At 43.1% G+C, this 23,860-nt stretch overlaps 2 protein-coding genes across 2 annotated transcripts; both read left to right on the top strand.

The window, feature by feature from the left end:
* The first annotated feature begins 293 nt into the window (after positions 1-293).
* Positions 294-2,942, top strand: LOC106897444 (beta-microseminoprotein-like). Its single transcript, XM_014958060.1, has 4 exons — positions 294-386; positions 700-781; positions 1,552-1,654; positions 2,813-2,942. The coding sequence occupies exons 1-4, from the start codon at positions 294-296 to the stop codon at positions 2,940-2,942; spliced, it is 408 nt and encodes a 135-aa protein (XP_014813546.1).
* Positions 2,943-7,656: 4,714 nt separating this feature from the next.
* LOC106897439 (neuropeptide Y receptor type 4-like) lies at positions 7,657-21,001 on the top strand. The gene is made up of 2 exons (XM_014958054.1): positions 7,657-7,798; positions 15,511-21,001. The coding sequence occupies exon 2, from the start codon at positions 15,628-15,630 to the stop codon at positions 16,759-16,761; it is 1,134 nt and encodes a 377-aa protein (XP_014813540.1). The 5' UTR covers positions 7,657-7,798; positions 15,511-15,627; the 3' UTR covers positions 16,762-21,001.
* The last annotated feature ends 2,859 nt before the right edge of the window (positions 21,002-23,860 follow it).

Raw genomic sequence — 23,860 nt, 5'->3', positions numbered from 1 at the left:
CATATGAAATAATTGAAAAGGCAATGAATCAATCCCAGAACAGTGGACTCTCCACACCACTGCACTGCATGAATGGCCTGTTCCAGGCCTGGGGGCCATCTCCTGGGAGCAGGTCAGTGGAACAATAGGGCTCTGCTGCCTTGCTCAGCACGTGCCCTTTCCCCACCGGTCCTTGATGGTCTGCCAGTTCTGGGGCTGGAGCTTTCTGGGGGTCGGGCTCTTCCATCAGCACCAGTGCTGGTGTGGAGTAACTCGTGTGCCTGCTGGAGTTTCTTCAGATTTGCACCAGCACAATGGAGATCAAGATGCCAATGCCCGTCAGCCCACAAAACAAGCTTTTTGCAAGACTCTTTGAGGTGCCACCTTCTGATGGATGGTCGGAACGGGTTAGGGTGCCCATTGGCACCTGAGGTGCTCACGTTTACATCATCTCCCCTTGCACTGGCCATTGTTTCCCCACTATATATAAATACACACTCCTCCTCGTTAGGAAATGTGAGCAGCCCATGCAAGTATGGTAAGTTAGCAGCTTATAATGCGTGTGTGTCTGTCTGTCTGTGTGTATGTCCACTGGAAACATTTATTATTGGCAATAGTAGGACCCGTCCTTACTTTTGAGCAAGCTGATCTGCTAGACCTTTGGAAAAAAACACCCACCTAATTTTAAATAAAAATTTTTGTTTCTTTTTCCAGAAATTCCTGCTGCTCCTTTACTTGATCCTTCTCTTCTCAAGGACTCTGTGTGATGCTCGCTGTTACTTTAGACCAGCCAGCAAATACGGTAAGAATGGCAAATATATTAGACATCCCCGAAGCATTAATTCAGAGTTTCAAAGCCTTTTTTTTCCCTTAGAAATGTTGGAATAGTATAATACAGCCTTTGCTGAGGAATGATCCAAACAGCTGGATACTCAGCAGTCAACCCACCTGGAATCATCTCTGGAAACACACATAGAGGGACTTTTCCCTGTTCCATAGTTACCCTCTGGGCTGATGTATAAATGAAATCCCTGCCCAGGTGGCAAAAAACATATATTTTTAAGCAGTGTTGACTAACCTAAGGGGGGTACCTGCCACTAAAATCAAAGCAAAGACAACACAGCAGGTGTAGCAAGCTGAAGTCTAGTAAGAATTGGGGAGGAGGGGGAAATTAAAGTCTAGACGTGTACTTTGAATATGAGAAAGGGCAGAAAGATCCTAGCACAGCCATAAGATAAGGCGTTTCTCAGATTCTTTGCTGTGATTGCTTGTCCACAGACATAGAACTGGGGTCTGTGCCTATTGATCTACTGACTATCATGAGGGGGGTACCTGCCACTAAAATCAAAGCAAAGACAACACAGCAGGTGTAGCAAGCTGAAGTCTAGTAAGAATTGGGGAGGAGGGGGAAATTAAAGTCTAGACGTGTACTTTGAATATGAGAAAGGGCAGAAAGATCCTAGCACAGCCATAAGATAAGGCGTTTCTCAGATTCTTAAGGTCCCTTGCTTGTCCACAGACATAGAACTGGGGTCTGTGCCTATTGATCTACTGACTATCATTTCCCTGCAGGGTGCCTTTCGAACAGAAACCTCTATGTTTTCGGCGCGGTGTGGAAGACGGACGATTGTTACCAATGCAGGTGTAAGATGACTGCGATGATTTGCTGCAGCTTGTAAGTTCACCCAAGTTATTTTTTTTGCTTATTCAGGGGCTGGTTGAAATGTTCAGACTTTAAAGAGCCTCATGGAAAACGCGCATTGGAATTTCATACTTGCATGAGCGAAATGCCTCTCCCTGTTTCCCAGTTAGCTCTAATCGTGAGCTAGTAGAATAGTCTGATGATTACATAGATTTCTTTGGTAGGAAACAAAATGAAACACAGTCAGGGTCTTCCCAGAACACAGCTCTTCCTCGTCACGACCTAGTTCTTCTTTTGATTCTGACACTAACTGGGCGTATGTTTCCCTTTAGCCTCTGTTTTCTTCCTCCTTCTATTCAGCAGCTTGTCTCCAGATACCCAAACACCCCACAACAGATGTACATATGGACTTCTGCAGCTCTGCACCAGGGCAGTGGCCTGCCTGCAAGCATCTAATCAGGCCAGAGCTGGTCCACAACCTCCCCATGCTGCCAAGAGCCCATCCTTCCTGCTTACCAAAATGGGACACGTGTGTCCTGCTCTGAAAATTTGCTGCCTAAATCTCCTTGTGTGTTCCTGCCTCATGAATGGCAGGTGACACATCAAGGACAGCTGTGTCTTCCTGAATATAGTGGTGTGAACTGATTAGCTCCTCAGAAGGGTGGAAAAATTCTTCTTGAGGTGAGGGAGGGAGAGTCCCACAAAGAGAGGACTGTGAGGAAGGATACAGCCCAAGGAACTCCTGGTGGGAAATATTCCTGACTGTCCTCAGCCACGGGAGGGAGGGAGTCAGCCTGTGCTGGAAAGAGACTCAACTGGGAGGTATTCAAGCTGGGGTGATTCAGCACTCTTTAAGTGGTTTGTTACTATCAAGAAAGTCTTAGTTTGAACGGAGGAGACAGACTTAATCCCTATTTTGTCTCTGCATGGGAATTTGTACCAATCCCTAACAGCGTGACCAGTGAGAACTGCGTTTGAACCAGACAAACTTTGGGAAATCACTTCATCTGTTACAGCCATGATCAGGGCTGTGTATTCCTCCTGTGATAATCTATAGTGCTTGTATTAATGGAATCCATCAGCCAAATGGATCCATCCCGTAGCTTTCTCCAGGATGGCTGTGGCTCAGCAAGCATCGTTCTCAGCCCAGGTCTTGGCTGCTGATTTTCCCTTTGCCTTTCTCCATGACAGGGTTGTAATCCCCAAGAACTATGACAGGGTGAACTGCGTTGGCCTATTCCACAAGAAGAGCTGTTCCATCCGAGTGGTGAAGAAGACTAATCCTGACGTAACCTGCAAAGTCTACAATGGAATTGGTTAAGACCAAGTGCTGCATTTCTCCTCTTCTCCACCTACCCCAGAAGTTGAACATGCTCTGGATCTCTCTGGAGAACGTCCTCTGGAGGAAGGGGTTCGCCTCCTGCCTTTCACAACTCTAATTCTGCCACATCTATCTCATGTCTGATGCTAGGTGATTTGTCTTATACACATTTGTAACCAAGCTTTACCACAGATAACTTTGTGACTTTTTTCCTGTTGGGATCCAGAGTTAAATAAATTTTCGCGTACATCAAATCACTGCATTTTCTTTTAAGTAGTCACTGATTGGTCTTGTTGAAAACAGAAGAATTCATGGTGTTTGTAAATGTTTGTAAATCTAATTATTGATTTGGAAATCACCTAGCTTTTAGAGTAACAGGTATTATATAAAGTGCTGCCAGACAAACGGATTCATTAAGCTGTTACTCTCATTGACATTCCCAGAAGGACACGTGTACTTGAAGGAGGGGATGAAGCAAAGCAGAAAACATCCCTTTGAAAGCCTCTCCCCACCCTGGTGCCTTGCGTAGGTCAACCCATTAGTGCAGATGCAAAGGGGAACATATTCCCCAGGAGATGACTGGTATATTACAAAAAAAGGCAAGCCCATGCCTGAGAGTCCAACCTGCTGCAAAGAAATGCCATATAAATAGCTCTGTAGCCTTCCATACCAGGGTAGAATTTCCTGCAATAATCTTGTTTGGATCAAAGTCCACTGACAAACAACCCCGTGAAAGCTGTTTATACAGAAAACCTAGACTATAAAACGTGTTTAGCCAGTGGACTTCAGGCACTACACGGTGCCTGGTACAAAGTCCGTGAAAGTGGTTTATATGAGTAATATCCTATAAAACATATTTATACAGTATTAAGAGTAATTATAACAAGAACGGCGTATAGCTTAAAAGGGCCAGATAAATCATTTGAGTGTTCAGTTTATTTAACACTGACATCATAGGTGTTTTCTTCATCTGCCTTGCTGAAGTGTATTACAAGGAAATATTTCGTCTGAGGAAACAGAAGCTTCTTTTTAATATCTGTTATGGAAAATCATAGTCATGTAGTCTATTTTCAAGTGTGGTGCGGAGAGTATACAAGTTGAAAACCTGTACAAAACTAAGCAAAACAGCCTGCCAATGGTTAGAAGAAAAACCCATCCATGGCTCCAGATACTGCCAGAAAGAAGGTGATTCCAGGAAGCAGGTACAATGAGAAATACACTCGTAGTTTCTTAAATCTGTGGCCCACAGGACTAGGTAGCAGCTCCCTTTGACAATATTGCCCTGTGCCTCCTTGGGGCATCACTGGAGCTGGCTGTGACCCTTCCAACCTGGAAGTAGCAGATGCTGAAGGGACCCTCACTTTTCTACTTGCTAGAGGGTGGATAAGAGGATTTAACCCTCCACTGATTCTGCACGGAGAGGAGAAGGCTGACAATGGTTAAAATATCAATTATACTTCAGAGAGGGGTAGAGATTCTGACAAAACAAAGCCAAACTTGTGCAAAATACCCACAAGGACACCACGTAGACCTGCTAAGCTTAGCACACATATGGACTACGTACTCTTCTACAGTACATTTTCTCCTCATGCTTTCGTCATCGAGTCCTTGAGTCTTTTTCTTTGTGGACACTGCTGAGTGTTTAGCAGTGCCAGAGAGAGCAGGAATCCAGATGCTGGACCACAATTAGATTTGCTAAATGTACTGTAGGAGAATTGGTCTCTGAATCTCCATACTCAGAGGGAAGAAAGACACAGAGCATCAGGGCTCCGTCGGCGGAAGCTGATACGGCTGAAGATCTGACACAAGAGCACTGGAGGAGACCCTCAAGGCATTCAGAAAGCAGTGGTGATCCCACTGCTGTGATGATCCTATCGCTCCCAGGGAAATGCTTAGTTGCACCCAGTGCATGATTCTCAGTAGAGGCTTTACTGTCACCATAACCACTTCCAGAAAGGAGTTATTTGGCCAACACAGAGGACTAATTCCCCCGTGCATCTCCACCCCCTGGAAACAGGTTGTCTCCGTGGAATCCAGCTGGTTTAGGTAATAAACTGCAGAGAAAACAGGACGGTTCCCCAGTGCCTTCCCGTGATGGGAACACGTGCTGTGGAAGAGAAGGGGAACAAGCCTTCTTACGGCTCTGCGGGCAGTGGGGCAGCCCCTGGCCGTATCAGCTACGGTTTCTTTACTCCATTCCCTATAAATAGCAAACAGGCTGGTCCATTGCTTGCCAGAGTCAACGCAAATTTACTGATATGAGCAGAAACAGCCAGTCTGACCAGCACATGACCAGCAATTACCGGGACTACGGTGCTTCCACGTTGCTTCCCAGCAGCAAACATCCTGCATACACTGGAATTCCCACCTCATACAAGCAGTGCTTGTGCTGCAGAGGCCTCAGGGGGTCAGGATCCTCATGGGGGCTCTCCACAGGTACATATTCAGTTGTCCCCATCGTATCGTGAAATAAAACAAGGCCAGACTCAAACCAGGTAGTTCAGGCACAGGTATCCATTTCAGCAAGAGGCTGAACCAAGCATCCAGGACCCATCTGGATGAGGGAACAGGCATCTGCATCACTGGCTTCCTGCAGCTATTCTCATTCCAAGTGTTGTCCCTGCTCTGCTGAGGTCCAGACAGCTACCTCATGGGAGCTCCAGCCCCACCACATCTCTTGGCTTATGCTCGGTTCCAGTTACACAAACCCGTGCAGGATTAGGAATGACCCAAGTCCTGCTCCTGTTCACCAGTTAATAGTGAACACTTTCAACCCTGCAGTTTGGACAGGACGTGGAAAGAATATAGGATTCTAATGCAGCACCATTCACCTCATCGAAATTGCCCAGAACCTTGATATAACCTAAAAAAATCTGTCAAGAAGAAAGTCCCAGGTGCCACAGCAAAATATTGGTGGTTTGGTCATTTCCTGACCCCTGGGCGAGATCCCTGATCAGCCTCTCAGGAGCACAGCCTCCCTGCTGACTTTAAGAAGAGAACCATGTGCTGATTTGCTGCTTTGCAAATCAGCAAGCATCTGAATCAAGAGAAGATGCTTTGCAAATCAGCAAGCATTTGCCCAAGCATCTGAATCAAGAGAAGAATAGTGACATGATGTATCTTTAAATGTTTGGAAGGTGTGGAGATAAAGCTGGCCGAGGGATGCTGAGAAGAACAGCCTCACGGATCAAAATACCCCCTCAGCAAAAGGACTGCCTTTTTCCTAGTGGTTTTCCTCCCCTTTCTTTAATGCTTTAAACAGCAGAATAAACAAACATATGATAAATAAATTAAGGAAGAAGCAGAATGAACAGGCCGGCTAAATAAATCATTCCGGCTTTTCTGGCTCCAGTAAGATAGGAAGCTTCTACTTCCTAAGGAGCTGGCAAGAGGCTGGAGATCTGTGTGGGCTGCTGCCTCCTCAGCTGGAAGCACAGACTTCATGTCCCCTTCCTTAACAGATCAGAAAGGTCATCTCTTTCTGAGGCGCCTGGGTACGAGGGAAAGGCTGGGATACGGGAGGCTGGTTCCAAAAAAAGAGGTCCCAAAAAGGAGGCTGGGCAAAAATAAGTAATAAGTAATACAGAATAAGCAGCAACTCAGGGATGCCCTGAAGAAAGAACCCAGTCACTACAGACAACTCTCCAGCTCACACCATTCATTACACAGATCCCAGTTTTAAGCTTCTCAGCATCACAAGACATGAAAAAAATGCTAAAATGTTCTAGAAAGACTTTAAATACTTCTGCTTTGATTATTTCTTAAGTGATAAAAGATATCGGGTAAGTGCTGGGAGTAGATGGGCGCACGTGTAACAGCTGGTACCAGAAAAAAAGAAAAGGAAAGAAAGAACACAGTACAAACAAAAACCTGTTTCCACGTTTAGTTTAGTTGATAAGCGCTTGCACTTGTTTTGATATTGAAATGTTTTATTTCTGTTGACATACTACGTGACTACAAATGAAAACACACATTTTGCTACTTCCACACCTCTAGAAGGGCCACAAAATAGCAAAACCCAAAGTAGTTTACCATGGCTTAAAACCTACTTTAAGGCTGAAATTAGGTTATTCTGACACAGCCCTTGGAAATAATCTGTTTGTGCATTTTCCCAGTGCAAGAGAAAAATTTTCAACCCTGATTTGTGCCTTGGTTTTTCACGAGAAAAACTTGGGAAAAATCATTGAAAACTGGAACTTCTGCAAATCCTTCTTTTCCTCTATTTGCAGCTTTCTCAGGGCTCTTACCTTTCCAAGTTCTTTGAGTAACAGTGTCCCTCCTCCCCTTTCACAATTTAAGGACTTGTAGCCTGTATCCCTCTGAAATAAAATTCCAACATCAATCTGTGGTGGAATGGAAACATAGAGAAAATTGATACTGGCAACCTTTTTATACGTACGAGGCAAAATTCTCTTTGTAAGAAAGTCTTGTCTGAGTGAGAAGAACAGGATTATGCTCTGTTCCTGTATTTGACCCCTTTTCTTCAGGGTGCTCCTCACCCGAGTACATGCTTGCCTGCAGCACGGGTGCCTGCCCTGCTTCAGAGCTCCTTCCTGAAGCTGCTCTTCCTTTCAAATATCTGTAGAATCTCTGTATTTATGGAACAGCAGAGGGAGCCAGAAGTTCAAAGTCGTCCCATAAACATAAAGCAGAATTCATTGGCTAAACTGCAGGGAGGGAAGGAAGGAGGGGAGAGGGAGAGAGATGCCATCCGAATTACCTACAGGAACAGCGGGGAGAGCTGCTCTTCTGCATTGCTAAGACACACAGGACATTTCTTTGCTGTTAAAACATTCCTCCTTTCTTCCAAGATAATCCCTGCTTTTGCTGCACGTTTCTTTCTCAAGCAGTAACAGGTAAGAATTTTCTAACTTATCTGTTTTACACTGATAAGAGCTGAGATCTCTTTATTAAAGTTATCACTTTTTATTGTAAAAAATGATTCGACTTTCACTCGTGTGACTGGCAGCTGATGCCATCATTGCTAATTCCATTTCTGCTCAAAGCTTCCTCTGCTTTGGATAATTTCTGATCAGAAAATGTTAAGTAAGGCTTCACCTGAAACTCTACCTAGGATCCGAGGCAAGAGTTATGTATCAGAAACTTTTAAGGGAGAGTTACTGAGTAGTGGTTAAATTAATATAAAGAAACAAGGTTTTAGAAGAGCATAAGATTACAAACAGTTCAGTTATGATTATTCATTTATTTAACTGTTAGAGTAAACAGGAGATAATGAAAAGCATTCAATTAGCATTTAGATGCCAAAATTGATCCATTGATATTGACAGGGACATGAAATTTAGATTCAAGAGGAGCCATGGATTGAAAGGTTTTGTGCATATTTAGTTCCTAAAAGTAAAGAATTCTTGCACCATCCTTCATTTCCACAAAAATAGTGTGGATTTCTTTATGGTTTTAGAACGATACAGAAAACAAGGGCAGAAATATTAAGTGAACTTGATCCAAAGTCCACTATAATCAACGCACTCTGAATCCAGTCACAAGGCCAGGAAAACAGTAATAAATACTTGGTTCTCTTTGTACTGCTTTTAAACTTTTGTCCATCTTGGTCAAGAAAGACTTGTCTGCTCCTCTAGACCCGTACAGCGTGAAGCCCAAGAGGACCTAGTCTCAATTAGTTTTTTAATACCACCATAATAAATATTAATGTAATTATTAATGGTAATAATTTAGCAAGGAGAGCTATAAAAAGAAGGGAGGCCTTTGCTGTTTACCATTCAGCTTGGATGAAGGTTGAGCAAACAATTTCTTTTATCGGTCAACGCCTGAACCAAAACATTAAATGTATTGTTTTGAAAGAGTGGATGTTTTTGAGGGAAATAAGGCATTTTCAGATACAAAAGATAAGTGATTTTGGTATGAATGGAACATTTTGTTTCATTGGAAGCAAAATAATCATAATTAATTTCTGAGGTTTTTGTTAGTAACCCAAAAGGCTTGAACTCTACAGGAGTAGTTGATACCAAACCTGGTGTTTAACCCCATGGAGCCCAAGGTTTATCTGGGTTCTCCCTCCTCCATCTGATTCAGAGAAAGCATTTGAAGGGACATCCTTCAGCTCCATGAAACGTTCACAGGGTATGGGTACCCTGAACCAGCGTTTTCCACCAAAGAAAATGACTATCTTTGACAAATGGACAAAAGCCCGACTTGTCATCAAAGGCCCAACCCTTGTACCTACTGAGCAGAGCTTTGCAACCTTTCAGGGTGCAGGCGGGAGATGGCAGCTTCTTGAGGGATCTTTGGGATTCAGGTGTGCTCCTTGTCACCTTGTGGTCTCACAGAAAGCCTTTCTGGTTACCACTGGAAAATATTTCTTGTCTCCCAGTTCCTGAGACTCATTCCCCACCCAACCCATACAGTTTTTGGCCGTTCACATCACGTCACCCTCCAGATTTCCTAACTGCCTGCCTGCTAAGGTGCCCATTACAATGATTTATGGATTCCCCACCTCCTTTGGTAAAGATCATCTTTATAAAAATATCTTTTTTTTTTTTCCTCTTGGCTATAGGAAGTCATAAAGACCTTTAGTCTTACGGAATCAGGGACTGGACATTCTCCAGTCTGCTGACCTGCTGCTCACATTTTGCCCTTGGGCTGGGTCTGTGTCTTTGGTGAGGTTGCTGCAAATTTAACCAGAAAATAAAAAGTCGGAGTAGGGACTTCTGTAAAACTTCTCTGATTTCTGCAGGATCAGAGAAGGTTGACTCATAATAAAAGTTCATATCACTTGAAAGGTTTCCTTCTGAAAATATATGGGGGGGAGGGAATATTCCCTTTCCTGGGTATTTATACCACCTCCCAATGTTATAGACTTATAACATCAATACTTACAACTCGTTCTATACCCAAATTATGCAGATTTTAGAAATTTTTAGCATATATAGCTTTTTCAATGACCTAAGATAGTTGCTCCCAGTATTTTTGCAACACGGACCTAAACAAAGCTGAAGAGCCCACCACTAAATTTCATTGTACCAAATCCCTCATGGATTTGACATTGCTGTGGGATGTCTGTGCATACGCAGTGGCAGATTTCTTCTTCTAGTTAAAAGTTGCCTTCCTGGGAACCTGCAATGATTTTTAACCTTTCTCTAGGATGTATCTCAGAATCACCTGTAAGGCTAAACAGGGCAGATCCATTTAACTGTGATAACATCACTGCCAGCAAAAAGGAGATACCACAGTTAGTCAGTCACCACCACCTCAATTAATATCTGCAATATGAATTTCGGACTTCCATTAAACCTTTCCACTGCTGCTTTGTTTCTAGTTTACAAGAGGCAGACAAATGCTGCTTTACTGCAGATAATTGCTGTCACTCTTTAAATGAGTAACGAGATCACTTCACATCTTTAGTAATTGCTTCTCTCAGGAAGTCTCATGGACTGAAAGCTGCAAACTGGGCTTGAGCAACCAGTGAAGTTCTGAGCCAGACAAACGATTGCTTCTGAGTACCAGATAATGAAGCCCAACACTGCAAACATTCTTTTTTCTTTGACTTATGCCTGATGTGGACATTGAGCCACACCATCCATCACAACTATGGAGACTGGTTTTTGATGACCAGGAGGGGATGGTCAAGATCAGTTTTGCGAGAATGACCCAGGTTTTCCCAGAGAGCACAGCATCACCAGTAGTCCCTTGCTTTATCATGCCCTCAGGAAAAGTTTTTATAAAGATTTTCATGGCATGTCTTCAAGCCCAGAGGTCTCTCAAAAGCATTAACTGCCCAGGGCCACTTATTGTCTATCAATCAGCCTCCCTGAAACCCACTGAGGGTTTCATTTTCTTCCCAGACCGACCCTGGGAATTCTGCAGAATTCCCTTTCCTTTGAGGATTTTTTTCCAGGTAATACAGGATAGGCCCCTGGTGCAAGGCTTTCCAGTTCACTAGTGATAGTTGATTTCCTTTTTTTGAGACAACATAAGTGACATTTTCTGAGCCACACAAACGATTGCTTCTGAGTACCAGATAATGAAGCCCAACACTGCAAACATTCTTTTTTCTTTGACTTATGTCTGATGTGGACATTGAGCCACACCGTCCATCACAACTACGGAGACTGGTTTTTGATGACCAGGAGGGGATGGTCAAGATCAGTTTTGCGAGAATGACCCAGGTTTTCCCAGAGAGCACAGCATCACCAGTAGTCCCTTGCTTTATCATGCCCTCAGGAAAAGTTTTTATAAAGATTTTCATGGCATGTCTTCAAGCCCAGAGGTCTCTCAAAAGCATTAACTGCCCAGGGCCACTTATTGTCTATCAATCAGCCTCCCTGAAACCCACTGAGGGTTTCATTTTCTTCCCAGACCGACCCTGGGAATTCTGCAGAATTCCCTTTCCTTTTAGGATTTTTTTTCCAGGTAATACAGGATAGGCCCCTGGTGCAAGGTTTTCCAGTTCACTAGTGATAGCTGATTTCCTTTTTTTGAGACAACCTGAGTGACATTGATTAGTTTTGAAGGCTGTGTTGTTCAGAAAGACAAACACTTCAGACCCTTCAATCTCCCCTTCATTGTGTCCAACACAGAGCACAGTGATGAATATCTATAAAAGATGTAAGTGGGGAATGTAACTTACACTAAGATTAAAACTGAAATCTTCTCTTTTTCCCTCTGTATCCTTTTAATTTGCTTTTGTTGACACTCATTTTTTAGAGAAACTCTCTCATGCTGCATCAATTAGAGAAGAAAACCCTGCCTTTTGGGCATGCTAGCTTTTGTTACTGACCTCTTTCCTGAAGTTCATTAAGGGTTCTGAACAGGATCACTCTTTCCTCTTCAAAAACAAACAAGCAAACAAAACCAATCAAACTTTCCCCCCCACTCCGTCAGCAATCTTGTTTAGGAGGCATGCTTCATGCTCCTACAAGCTAAGTATTGCTTCACTTTCTGGAGACAGAAGCTGATTTTTATAGCCCATAAAGTTTTTGCTATATTTTACTGGGTAATTTACGAACCTTTGATACAGGGAGGGGACTAACACCCTTTTCCCCCCATTGCATTGGTGATTCAGTATATTAGCTAACTTTTGATTCCAATACTGAGCAGTTTGCCTTCAGTGACAAGCACAGCCATGCCCAGTATATTAGCTAACTTTTGATTCCAATACCTGAACAGAATGTGTACACATTACTTATTACTGGCTCTTAATTTAGACCAAACCGAATGGCAGTCGAACACCTTGAGATTACATAGGCTGTGCCTGACCTTGAGAATCTGCCATCCAAGGGTACCAGAGCAGGATATATAAGTATAAGGTCACTGCAAGGTTTGTTTTTCTATTTTTCTAGAACTGCTTTTTACCCTATGGGTGTGGGAATAAGAGATACAGAGAACTATGGACATAAGCTCTGAATTTCCCTAAGACATCAAGGTTGGGGGGCAGTTTTAAGTACTACACAGTGCACCACAGGTTCCCTTGAGACACTGGACAACTCCTGTCTCACCTCTCTTTCTTAAGCCCTCGTATCTGTGACGAGGGTGATGATTTCTCATTTACCTCTGGGCAGTACCATAAGAAGGAAAGCCCAGAAGATGCTTGACCAATCACCTGGTGGGAGACACCATGGAATGCGAGGTGTTAAAAGAAAGGGAGCTCCTAGCCCAACAAAATGCACTGCAAAGCCTTCAGAGATGCTCTTTATCCCCACCACGTTTGCCTTCAGTGACATGCACAGCCATGCTCTGCCCTTGGCATTCCTCTTGGGAATGCGCTGCTTAAGGCTGGGGGATCCAGCTTCTGCTTTTCAGGTGGTTCCACTACTCACTCTTTTTGCCTCGGTATGTCCAAAAGTGTCTGGGACCCTTGAGAGAGCTTACTTTGTGGGCCACAGATGTTTGTAATAACTCAGCACACATTTTTTCAAGCAACAAAGGAGAAATCCCCACCACGTTTGCCTTCAGTGACATGCACAGCCATGCTCTGCCCTTGGCATTCCTCTTGGGAATGCGCTGCTTAAGGCTGGGGGATCCAGCTTCTGCTTTTCAGGTGGTTCCACTACTCACTCTTTTTGCTTCAACCTTATTAACTCTCCTCACTGAAGCCTCGGTATGTCCAAAAGTGTCTGGGACCCTTGAGAGAGCTTACTTTGTGGGTCACAGATGTTTGTAATAACTCAGCAGGCATTTTTTCAAGCAACAAAGGAGAACCAATGTGTTTGTTGTGGAGGATACTGTAGCTAAGGACACCAGGCTGGTACTCTAGTAAAAAGCTCATCTGTTCGTTCACAGCAGAGTCTGTTTGTCCTGTCCAAATGCCAAGACTGAGCTCTTTTTACTGGTACCACATAACATTGCAGGCTGCTGATCCCTTTGCTCTGTTTCATATGCAGAACCTCCACTGGCCAGCAGTCATTTAAAGCTAACGGGGTGGTCAGTGGTTTTTCATTCTATATTAATTTTCATGCCAAACTAGACTTTTCCCTGCACTGACCCTCCCCATGCACGACCGTGCAATCCATACATCACCGTTGCTGCTTCTTTTAGTTCCAGAAAATAAATCAAATTGGCTCACACGAGTTGAGTAACAACACAAAAGTGAGCGAAGAGTCATATCTATGTCTGCAATTCGGAATATTTCCTTTGCCCTCTTTTAAGGAATATTTAAACTACCGAGGAAATGAGAGAACAAGAGAAAGAAAAGGTTACTATATTTCACTCATGACTCTTTTGACTGTCTCAGACAATAGATACGGACAGATGACAGGTAGATATAGGTACAAATATATAAATTAACAGATCTTGCAAAGCAATAAAATAATTGACTGAACTGATTTTTGCTCATCACGCAGAACAGAGATCATGACTCTTTTGACTGTCTCAGACAATAGATACGGACAGATGACAGGTAGATATAGGTACAAATATATAAATTAACAGATCTTGCAAAGCAACAAAAGAATTGACTGAACTGATTTTTGCTCAGCACACAGAACAGAGATACCAAACCACCTTTTCATTTTCTCTCCATTATTGCTTTTGTTAGTTCCTGAAAGGCAGCATCAAGAAGCATACAACACAATTCATAAGGAGAAAGACAAGGCAAACAAAAAACTGTAGCATGGTGGATGCTTTTTTGTGCTGTACATGTTACCTTTATGCATGCAGTTGCTCAGAGTAAATGCTACTCATGGAGATAAGCTCACTATACCATTCTATTTACGTATTCATAACTTGACCACGTCTTTTTCTGAAGCTCAGAAGTTTTCCACAACCCCACAAACTTGTTTGAGTGGCATTTTATTGCTGAGGAAAGGGTCATGCAATGAGTAAATAGTGTCGTTCCCTGAGCATTTATTTACTTTTCACTTAACAAGCCTTTGTACAGCATGTAACTGCCTCTGGCCTGAGGAGAACTCCCAGCAGAGGCAGATTTTTTTTTTTTTTTTGGATTCCTGAACATAGAGGATTTGGACTCTGGAGCTGGGATTATAAAGCAATCTCTGCTACGGGTGGATCACAACAGCCTCCCAGGAGCCATCTGGTAGAGTCCAGGCACTCCCATGGCTGAGATTCCCAAAAAGGTGCAGCCTCAATAAAACTTCCTGGGACCCTGTTGAAAACCAATGCTCAGGGCTTGCAGCAGTGGATAAGACAAAAACACTGGCCAGGGGATAGCACATCCTAATATAACATTTGAATTCCCTTGGTTAAACACACTAAAGTTATGCTAGGGAAGAAACAATAAGAAGCTTCTTATAAGGAATTAAGATAGATTGTCAAAATCACCCACTCTTAACAGCCAAAATCCAGAGATTGGTCTATATTTCTGATAAACCCTCTCATGGCCACACTGGCCACCCAGGGGGAAACATCCATGTCTCATGGGCACCGGAGTTCATCCAGAATGGGGAAGCAGGGAATTTGGACTGCAGTTCCCATGACCTATTGCAGCTATGTTGAAGCTGAAAAATGTCAAAAGGTTTTTGAGTTCTTCTAGACTTTTTCAAAGTTGTCCCATGTTATCCCTCCTGAGGATATGAGCCTGCATTTTTGCATGGTAATTGTCTCAAGAAAACGTGGGTTCTGGCTGCAATCACAAATGCACAGATTAACTCACATCAGATATTTTAGTGTAGGCTTTATGCATCTCATATGCCTCATTTTTCACATTGATGTTTAGCTTGATTGTAGGCAAATGCAGCCCCACAAAGTGTCTTCTGCTCAGTTTTTCTGCTCAAAACCTTGCAAAACCAGAATTACACACAATTTTTACCCCCAAGCATGTTTTGATCCAGTTTTCTTGAAGCGCCGCTCTGCTGTACGGGTGATGATCAAGATACTGAACTGAGTTAAATGAAGAGGTTCTTAAATCCATGGGATAACCTCACAACCAGCAAACACAATCACGACTCAGTAGAGCCACACAGACTTCCATACCACAGTTTAGCTAATGGTTCTATTTTATGGTCTAATAAGCTATATAAAAGGGAACTGAAAAAGTTACACAGAATTGTTGGCGTTTGCTTCCCTGCCTCCTCCGCTGCACTTTTGACTATTTCTTGTGGCATTACTAAGGAATCTTTTTTCCTTTCCTTTGCAGACATATGCAGATCTTGCACAGCCAAACGGAAGAGATATAACCTTTTTTAGGCTGGCCCCAGAAGACCCAGATTCTGATTAATTCTCATCTTTTTGGACAAACATTTTGGGGTTCAGGATGAATAAGACAAGAGCTGTTAATGATGGTTTTCCTTTCCTGAACAGTAAGAACTGGAGCTCAAATCGAAGCTTCTCCACGCACATTTCTAACCAGTGCAGGAACATCACTGACCTTACTGTCTTTCTGGCCACCTCTTACAGCTTGGAGACTGTCCTAGGTATCGTGGGGAACATCTGTCTAATTGCTGTCATCGCCAGGCAGAAGGAAAAGACCAACGTCACCAACATCTTAATTTCCAATTTAATCATTTCAGATTTGTTTATGTGTCTGGTCTGTCTGCCTTTCACCGTCGTTTACACCATGATGGACTACTGGATATTTGGGGAAGTCATGTGCAAAATGACCTCTTTCACCCAATGCACATCTGTGACAGTGTCAATTCTTTCCCTCGTCCTTATCGCTCTGGAAAGACACCAGCTCATCATAAACCCAACTGGCTGGAGGCCAAGTATCTCCCAAGCTTATCTTGGAATTGGAGTAATTTGGATTTTAGCGTGTCTCATGTCCCTGCCCTTTTTGACCACGTCCATCTTGTCTAATGATTTGTATGAGCAGCTCTCACACATCATGAATTTCTCCACTGACAAGGCCATATGCATCGATTCCTGGCCTTCTGAGCAACACAGACTTATCTACACCACCACTTTGCTGCTCTTGCAGTATTGCATCCCACTGTTCTTCATTATACTTTGCTACCTACGTATCTACTTGCGTCTACAGAAGAGAAAGGACATGTTTGAGAAGAGCGAATACAGCAACCGAGCGGTTCAGCTGAGGAGGATAAATATTTTGTTAGCATCAATGGTTGCTGCTTTTGCTGTGTGCTGGCTTCCCCTGCATGTTTTCAACACTATCGTGGACTGGAATTACAAAATCATTTCACCTTGCCACCACAACCTGATATTCTCATTGTGCCACCTGGTAGCCATGGCTTCCACCTGTGTCAACCCTGTTATCTACGGTTTCCTCAACAGCAACTTCAAAAAGGAGGTGAAGTCGCTGATCCTGAGCTGCCAGCATAATTCAGTAACTGCATCCATGGAGGAGTACGACCATCTGCCTTTATCCACCATGCAGACTGAAATCTCCAAGGGCTCACTGGTGTTGAACTGCAGACATAATTCAATCTAGTGAGCAGAAGACACTTCAGAGGGGTGCACCGACACCACACACCAGCTCTTACCTGCTGATGCCACAGCTGGGATGTCAACAGGAACCCATTACTGCCTGATTTTTGGAAGAACAGGCAAAGAAAGGTCGTAAACGCATACGGTAGCTCCTCTGGTGCACAAGGGGTTCGTGCCATTGAGATGGTGGAGCCGTTGAGGAGACTGGGTTGATGCACCCACGGCTGATCAGTAATGGAGCTGTGGCTGGACACAGACTGACACGGGGTTCCTCAGCTGAGCTCACACAGCTGTGGGAGAAACCCAGAGCTCTGGTTTCAGCACTGGAGGCTGCCAAAAGCTGCACTAGAGAAGACTCTTCCAGTTTTTTCAGTATTAGTAAGACTTTTTACGCACGGCTGACACACCAGTGGAACAGCTATGTAAATATATAAATTTTTTGTGCTTTAATCAACTCTCACACCCCTTTAGGCAGCTGTAAACTTTCAGCAGATCTAGTTCACGTCAAGCAACTGGATGCTTGTATGAAACTTGTGTCATACAGGCTTGTGAAGAGCCGTTGCCTCTGCGAGCGGGGACACAGAACTACGGCCCCAGTATGTAAAGAAAACAGTTACACACTGAGGGATGGTGGCAAACGAAAGTGGATTAAACTCTTAAAACACATTGAGATCACACTCAGTGCTATTTTTAAGCAAATGAAAAACAGTTGTAAATCTACAGGGAAACTAGCCTGATGTTTTAATTCCTGCTGCGGTCAGTCACAAGGCTCTGCAAGGCTAAAACTGTGTGCCATGGTGGCACAAGGAGGCTGGGTTGCTGGAGTTGTTCAAGGTCTTGGCAGCAAGATGTCACTTCTGCTTCAGCAGCTTCTGGGTACTTTAACCACAAGGCATCTCATTCAGAACAGGCATGAAAACATGTTTGTAGAAACGGTGTCAGAAGGGGTACACTCCCAAAGGAATAAGCACACGCACGGAGGCTTCCAGTTTCCCATTAAAATAAAACCAAATGTCAGATACCAGTGCCACTCACTGGCATCAGTCACAGAGGCAAAGCTGAAGTTCCATCTAGTCAGGAGAAGGCCAAAGAAAATACACAACTGGCATCCAGTTCGGGTAGAGACACATACCTTGAAGCCAAACTACATGTAAATACGTAGTATTGTCAATTGCTGTACTAAAGTGAGGGTCACGCTTTTTCACGTCTGTAGTATTTTTAATCTTTGTCCACGAAACCTACAAACCATAAACTCATTTTAACCTCTGGAGCTGGAGACATTGCTCAGTGACTGAGAAACCAAGAAGCAAGCACATCCGAGCAGCCCATACTGAGGAAAGAATTAAAAACCCAGTAAGGCAGCAAGCGTAAAAAGTAGCTCAACCAGGTCAATGCTAAAGAAATATGGAAGCATATTCTGATCGGAGTTGTTAAATTAACTTTAGCAGAAGAGTGTACTAGGTAACCACCCGAGGTAACTTCCAACTGGAATGATGCCATGATAAGCATGGAGACGATGAGTTTGCATTGAGTTAAAGCTATCCAATGTATGGTTATGCAGAGCTGGAAAACCCTTAGCTGGAAGCCCTCTGATTAGACAGATTGGTAAATAATTAGGTGAGGAAAAGATTCTTCCCATGCTGTGGTCTGACAATATGGGTATTGGACAGAGTACCTGAAGGCAAGAGCTACCAACAGGTATGAGATCATCCCCTCAGCTGGCAGAAGCAGGAGTTAATCCCTTGCCATGGGCTGGGGGCACAGAAATCAGTGGCAAAGCTTCAAGTTTGGACTTGAATTCTTGTGTGTGGAGCCTTAAGGCAGAAGGCACTTTTGTGCAGCCACCCTTCTGCTCCTGGGCAGAGCCTGCGTATCTCAGTAAGACACTTCACCTGAGATTACCTTTTGTATCTTCCTCAATTATCTGACAAGACATTTTTTGCTTCTGTCAAGTGGACTTCTACTTTCTTTTTTTATTTTGTTACTTGCCACAGCGTGATGAGAAATTGTTTCTCTTCATTTGTGTGTATGCCATTTCTAGACTGGACATTGAGTCTACTAGAGACACAGAACAAGAGGACTCCTGTTTTACCTTATCTGCAGTGTGGAATTCCCTACTGTAACTGAAACAACCACGCGATGCTGAGTAGTACAAAATACAGTGACTCCTCCTCATCAACTCAATTGATAGCAAAACTGTGTCGTATTGTTAGGAGGTTTAAATACTGCTTACACTTCGTAGTGTTTTTTGTATTTAGGATCAATGTTGTCCAAGTAGCCTTGAGGAATTCTGCCTGTTCCCTGCATTTGTTATAATTCCAACATTTAATTAAGATGCATGCCAAGCTATTGTGAGACTACTCTGCTACACATGAACATAGAAGATTATCTGATTTATGATCTTAAGTATACAAAGTCTCAAGCACCAGTGTCTTAAATGGAATCACAATTACCTTTAGAATTTGTACTTCCATTGTCGCTTTTTGATAGAAACCTTAGAGTATGTCAGGAACCTCCACTAGGGCTGGGCATTTGCGCTGAGCATTGGGTCCCAATTCTTCCTGCAAAGGGTAGAAATATTAGTGAAATACAGTTAATTCTTAGTGTAACTGTAATTCACGTGGCCATTTGTGTCTGTGATCACAAGTAAATGTACGAAGCGAGCAGATCCCAACTGTACCCTAACCCAGACCCACACAAAGAGATGTATCTTCCTCTCGTGATTAAGGGAAGTGTCAAGTTTGGAGTCAAGTACTGTTTATTGCGAACAGGACTTTGAACTGGATGAACTAAAGGATTTGAACACTAAAAGCCCCCAAACCGCCCCCATACCTCTTAACTGCAAAACTGCAGATCCTCAGAACTCCCCACCAGCTGCTGCCTGTCCAGCGACTCACATTCCATCCTGAGGGTACGCGTTTTGCAACCTCTGAAATTCCCCAGGTAACTAAATAAACATTAGAGTAAACCCAGGAAAAAAAAAAAAAATCTAAATTCCAAAAGACTAAATATCTATGCCATGTGTAAACCCTGTTTTTATTTCCACAGTAGGCATCCTTGCCCAAAGCAGGACACATCCTGCTGTCACAAAGAGCTGTCAGAGGGAAGTTGCCTTTGTCACCACTTCTCTCTGTGTGGACATCAAGGCTCACGCAGCTGGGCAGAAATGCAGTAGAGGACATCATGCTGCCTGTTTTTTAAGCACTGCTCTAGCAATTGTTCCCTTTGAAGGCAAAGGCACAAGGCTGGATGCAATTATGGTCAAAAGAGCCCTTTTATTTGTCACTTTGAGGCTTTAATGCAACCAAGAGGGGGCTGTGGCTCTTCAGTCCCAGCAGAGGGTAACAGAACAGAAACAGCTCACATGTGTCTTACCCTTTCGTAAATAACAAAAAAGGTTCACACCTAAGAAGGATCAAGCATTTTGGTGTTCATTGTGTACAGTGATGCTTTCGAGTATGCTCTTTACAAAGCCATGTAACATGCAGGATTTGTGTAAATAATGAATTCATACAATTCTAAGACCTTATCCTGACTATTTTTTTTCTTTAATATCTTTTTATAAATCTCACCTCTTGTGACGTGTTGTAAGATGACAGTAGGGTTTATAGAGCAGGAAAACACCTTATTGCTGTGGTATAAGTGGCATCCTGTGAGGAGTTTAATAAAAATAATATCACCTGTGTTGCTTCACTCTGCGCCTGCTTATGTGAAGTGCATAATGCTATTCACAGTATAAAGCACATAAAATTTAGTTCTCAACTAGTGTTTATGAAGAGAAAACAAGTTATCCTGTACTATAAGAGCCATTGATATATGAAGGATGAATGGCTTCAGGCATTAGTCCTAAGGATGATGGTGCAGCACAGGCAGCTGAGGAGGAGAGGGAAGGTGAAGTACCAAAAATTCAGTGTAAAGCATCCAAATATTTTGATGCCAAGATTCAGCTCACCTTCACAGACTTCCCTGATTGCACAGGAAACTGATGTTTCATTACAGGCCATTCTCTCCAAAATTTCTAATTCATGAAACACTGGCATGATTTTCAGGCCAGTATGGATTTCCATGGAAATTGTTGCTGCTTAGCACCACGGCTCGTCTGGGTTTATATTTTATGAGCATCCACATAGCTTTTAAGACCTTCCCTCACTTGCTCAGTGTGCTTTACAGAGGCACTTTTTGAAACTCAAGAAGTCGTAAGTAGAATAAGCCTGAGATTTATACTTTTGTATAACCTTTTTCCTGCCAGACAATGCTCATTAGACCTTATTCAGAATTGTTTTGTTGTCCTTTTAATAAATGCTTAGATAACATGAAGTCCAGTAGCAGTGCAGAGATTATATAATGGAAACCTGGGATGAAATGAATTTCCAGAGATTTTTTTTTAGAACTTAAGTTCATGAGACCCTACCACTCATTTATTAAAAACGGGCAGTTAAGTAGTGCTATAATATTCATCCCATATGAGAGAAAACACTTTGTTCAATAGCAACTATGATGCAAATTGCCAGAAGATCCGCTACTAAACCTAAAAACTGCTAACATAGTTCCTTTCCTTCAGAAATAGGCTATGAAACATGGGTCTTAGCAGGATGAGTATATTCCCCACACATGGCAAGGGAAAGCTCCGGGGCAGCATTTCTATGTCTGGGTGAGTCAGAGAGAGAGAAAGCAGAGAAGTCCTAAATAAGGAGTATCTCACTATTTGTGGGGAGGAAGCAGGGAATTATTTGGCTGAAACAAAAGGAAGTGTTCTAGCTGTGCTCAGAGCAAGAGGCAGAACAATTTGCAAACAAGCCCCTGATCCAGCACCCGCTCAGTCCTTTGCACTGCAACATCAATACACCCCATTCCCGATTTGCAAAGGTTAAGCTTTAAGTGGGGACAATGAAGATCTACGCTTCAAAACGTTTCCACAAACCACAATCTCTTGAAAAAATATGCAAAACATTCCAGGATTAAAATATATATAAGATGAATCACATGTCCATATAATTTCTGGGGTTTTTGCCACAAAACAAGAGTACAGTACACATTTTAAAAACCCTTCGCTACGAAAATCCACTTTTCTATTTTGACAATTTCCAAGCAACACCATACAAGGATGAAAAACAGTCCCTTGTTCTGCAAACAGGTTGGATGCAGTAAAAAAAATAAAATTGTTCACTTGAAACTATGTCAGGAACAGAAGTAGCTTGGTTTGAGACTTGCTACTCCACAGTACTGCCTCAGTTAATGCATTCACTTCACTGGAAAGAACATAAAGAAACAATATAGTAATGATAAACACTGTAAAGCACACAAAAACACTATTGTGACTGGGTTGTGAGTGGTGTGATTTTGTGCAGTACAGGACAGCTAATAGCTTCTCTTAAATATAATAAGACGGAACGTGCCTTTATCTGAAGCAGCCTAACTCAGTCTCACTTTTACAAATAGAATTCACATGAAAGAGGCAGCAGCAGGCATCTGTGCGTACAGAGCATAAGGAACAGATTTAAGACATTAACCTTAATCCTCTTGTACCTAGGAGATTACGTAAAATCTTTATTAGTTTTTTTTTTAGACCTGGAAACAAATCAATTGATGCTGCTGTTATGATTCAGCCATTGGCTGGACTGGCTGCATTCATTTTTGTCTCCACAGTCTGTTATTATATTTAGGGAATGAAAATAACCACTGTGATGCTTATTTTAAGTGTGCTTATCAGTGGCAATCTCCCATTTTATACTAAGAGCAAATTATGTTTAATATTTCCTTTTATAACCAAATAAAAGCTAATAAGAGGTATGGGGCCAGTAAGTAGTACCAGCTTCCAGGAACATCCATTCTTTAGCAAACTTATTTTAAAACAGCATTCATAATACCCATTCAGGATCACACTGTCAAGTGTTTTAAGGTTTGCAAATCACTGCTCTGTCAGGAAAGAATCTCTGTGCTGCATCCTCCCTTAACATGCATTTATTGTGAGTAACTACCAGCAGCATCTCCCAGGAGGAGTCCCAGGCCTCCCAGTGCCATCATGGTGCACAGAAGTTAAGTGCAGGCCACACAGGACTCCATTTCCAGCTGGAGGAGACTGACTTGGACACCACTGGGTTTTTTTCCTACATGCCCCAAGCACACAGAGCACCTGCTCTTTGCCACATGAGACAGCAATGATGTGCAGGTCATTAACTCTTGGGAACAGAATGCACTAACAAACTATATATGTTTGCACCTTATCTTTCTCTTCCCAGAGCCCTGAAGACACAGGTAGATAATTTTTTTTTTAAAATGAGTTCAAGGGAAGGCTATTGCCTTGCCCAAGCTGCTGATGCACATCAAATGGAGAAGGCCTTTGGGGAAGCACAGTCTGGGTAGCTCCTGCTCTGCCAACAGCAGCAGGGACCAAGCCCTTCACCTTCCCACTGGTGGTGATGACACCCAGAGGGTTCTGGACATGGTCACAGCAGGATTTCAGGTGTGCCAATGAAGTGGCACAATGCAGAAGTCTAAGGTCAGGGAGACTTCTGAGGATCTCATCTTGGACCATCAAGTTCCAACCCCCTGCCCTGGGCAGGGACACCTCCCACCAGACCAGGTTGCTCCAAGCCCCATCCAGCCTGGCCTTGAACCCCTCCAGGGATGGGGCAGCCACAGCTTCTCTGGGCAACCTCTTCCAGGGTCTCACCACCCTCACAGCAAAGAATTTCTTCCTGATGTCTAATCTAAATCTCCCCTCTTTCAGTTTAAAACCATTACCTCTCATCATATCACTCCACTCCCTGATAAAGTGTCCCTCCCTGTCTTTCCTGGAGCCCCTTTAGGTACATGAAGGGGCTTTAAGGTCTCCCTGGAGCCTTCTCTTCTCCAGGCTGAACAACCCCAAATGTCTCAACCTGTCCCCAATCCAGTGATAGTAAATTCAGTTCCAAGGTGATGTGCCAAAGTCACAGAGGGAGCCTGTAACTGAGCAGATGTTGGAGCCAGTCCCACACCAACACACTAATCAATAAACTGCTTCCATCTTAATTGTACCTGAGCCTCTAAAAACTGCAGCCCCAGCATCTTCAATCCAGAAGAGACTCAGGGAGTAGGAGCACTGGAAAGGAGATGGGGCT

The sequence above is a fragment of the Calidris pugnax genome, unplaced genomic scaffold (assembly GCF_001431845.1).
Source record: "Calidris pugnax isolate Ruff unplaced genomic scaffold, ASM143184v1 scaffold352, whole genome shotgun sequence".
NCBI lineage: Eukaryota > Metazoa > Chordata > Aves > Charadriiformes > Scolopacidae > Calidris > Calidris pugnax.
Note: the sequence above shows the minus strand (reverse complement) of the source record. Positions and strands in the feature narration are given on the sequence as shown.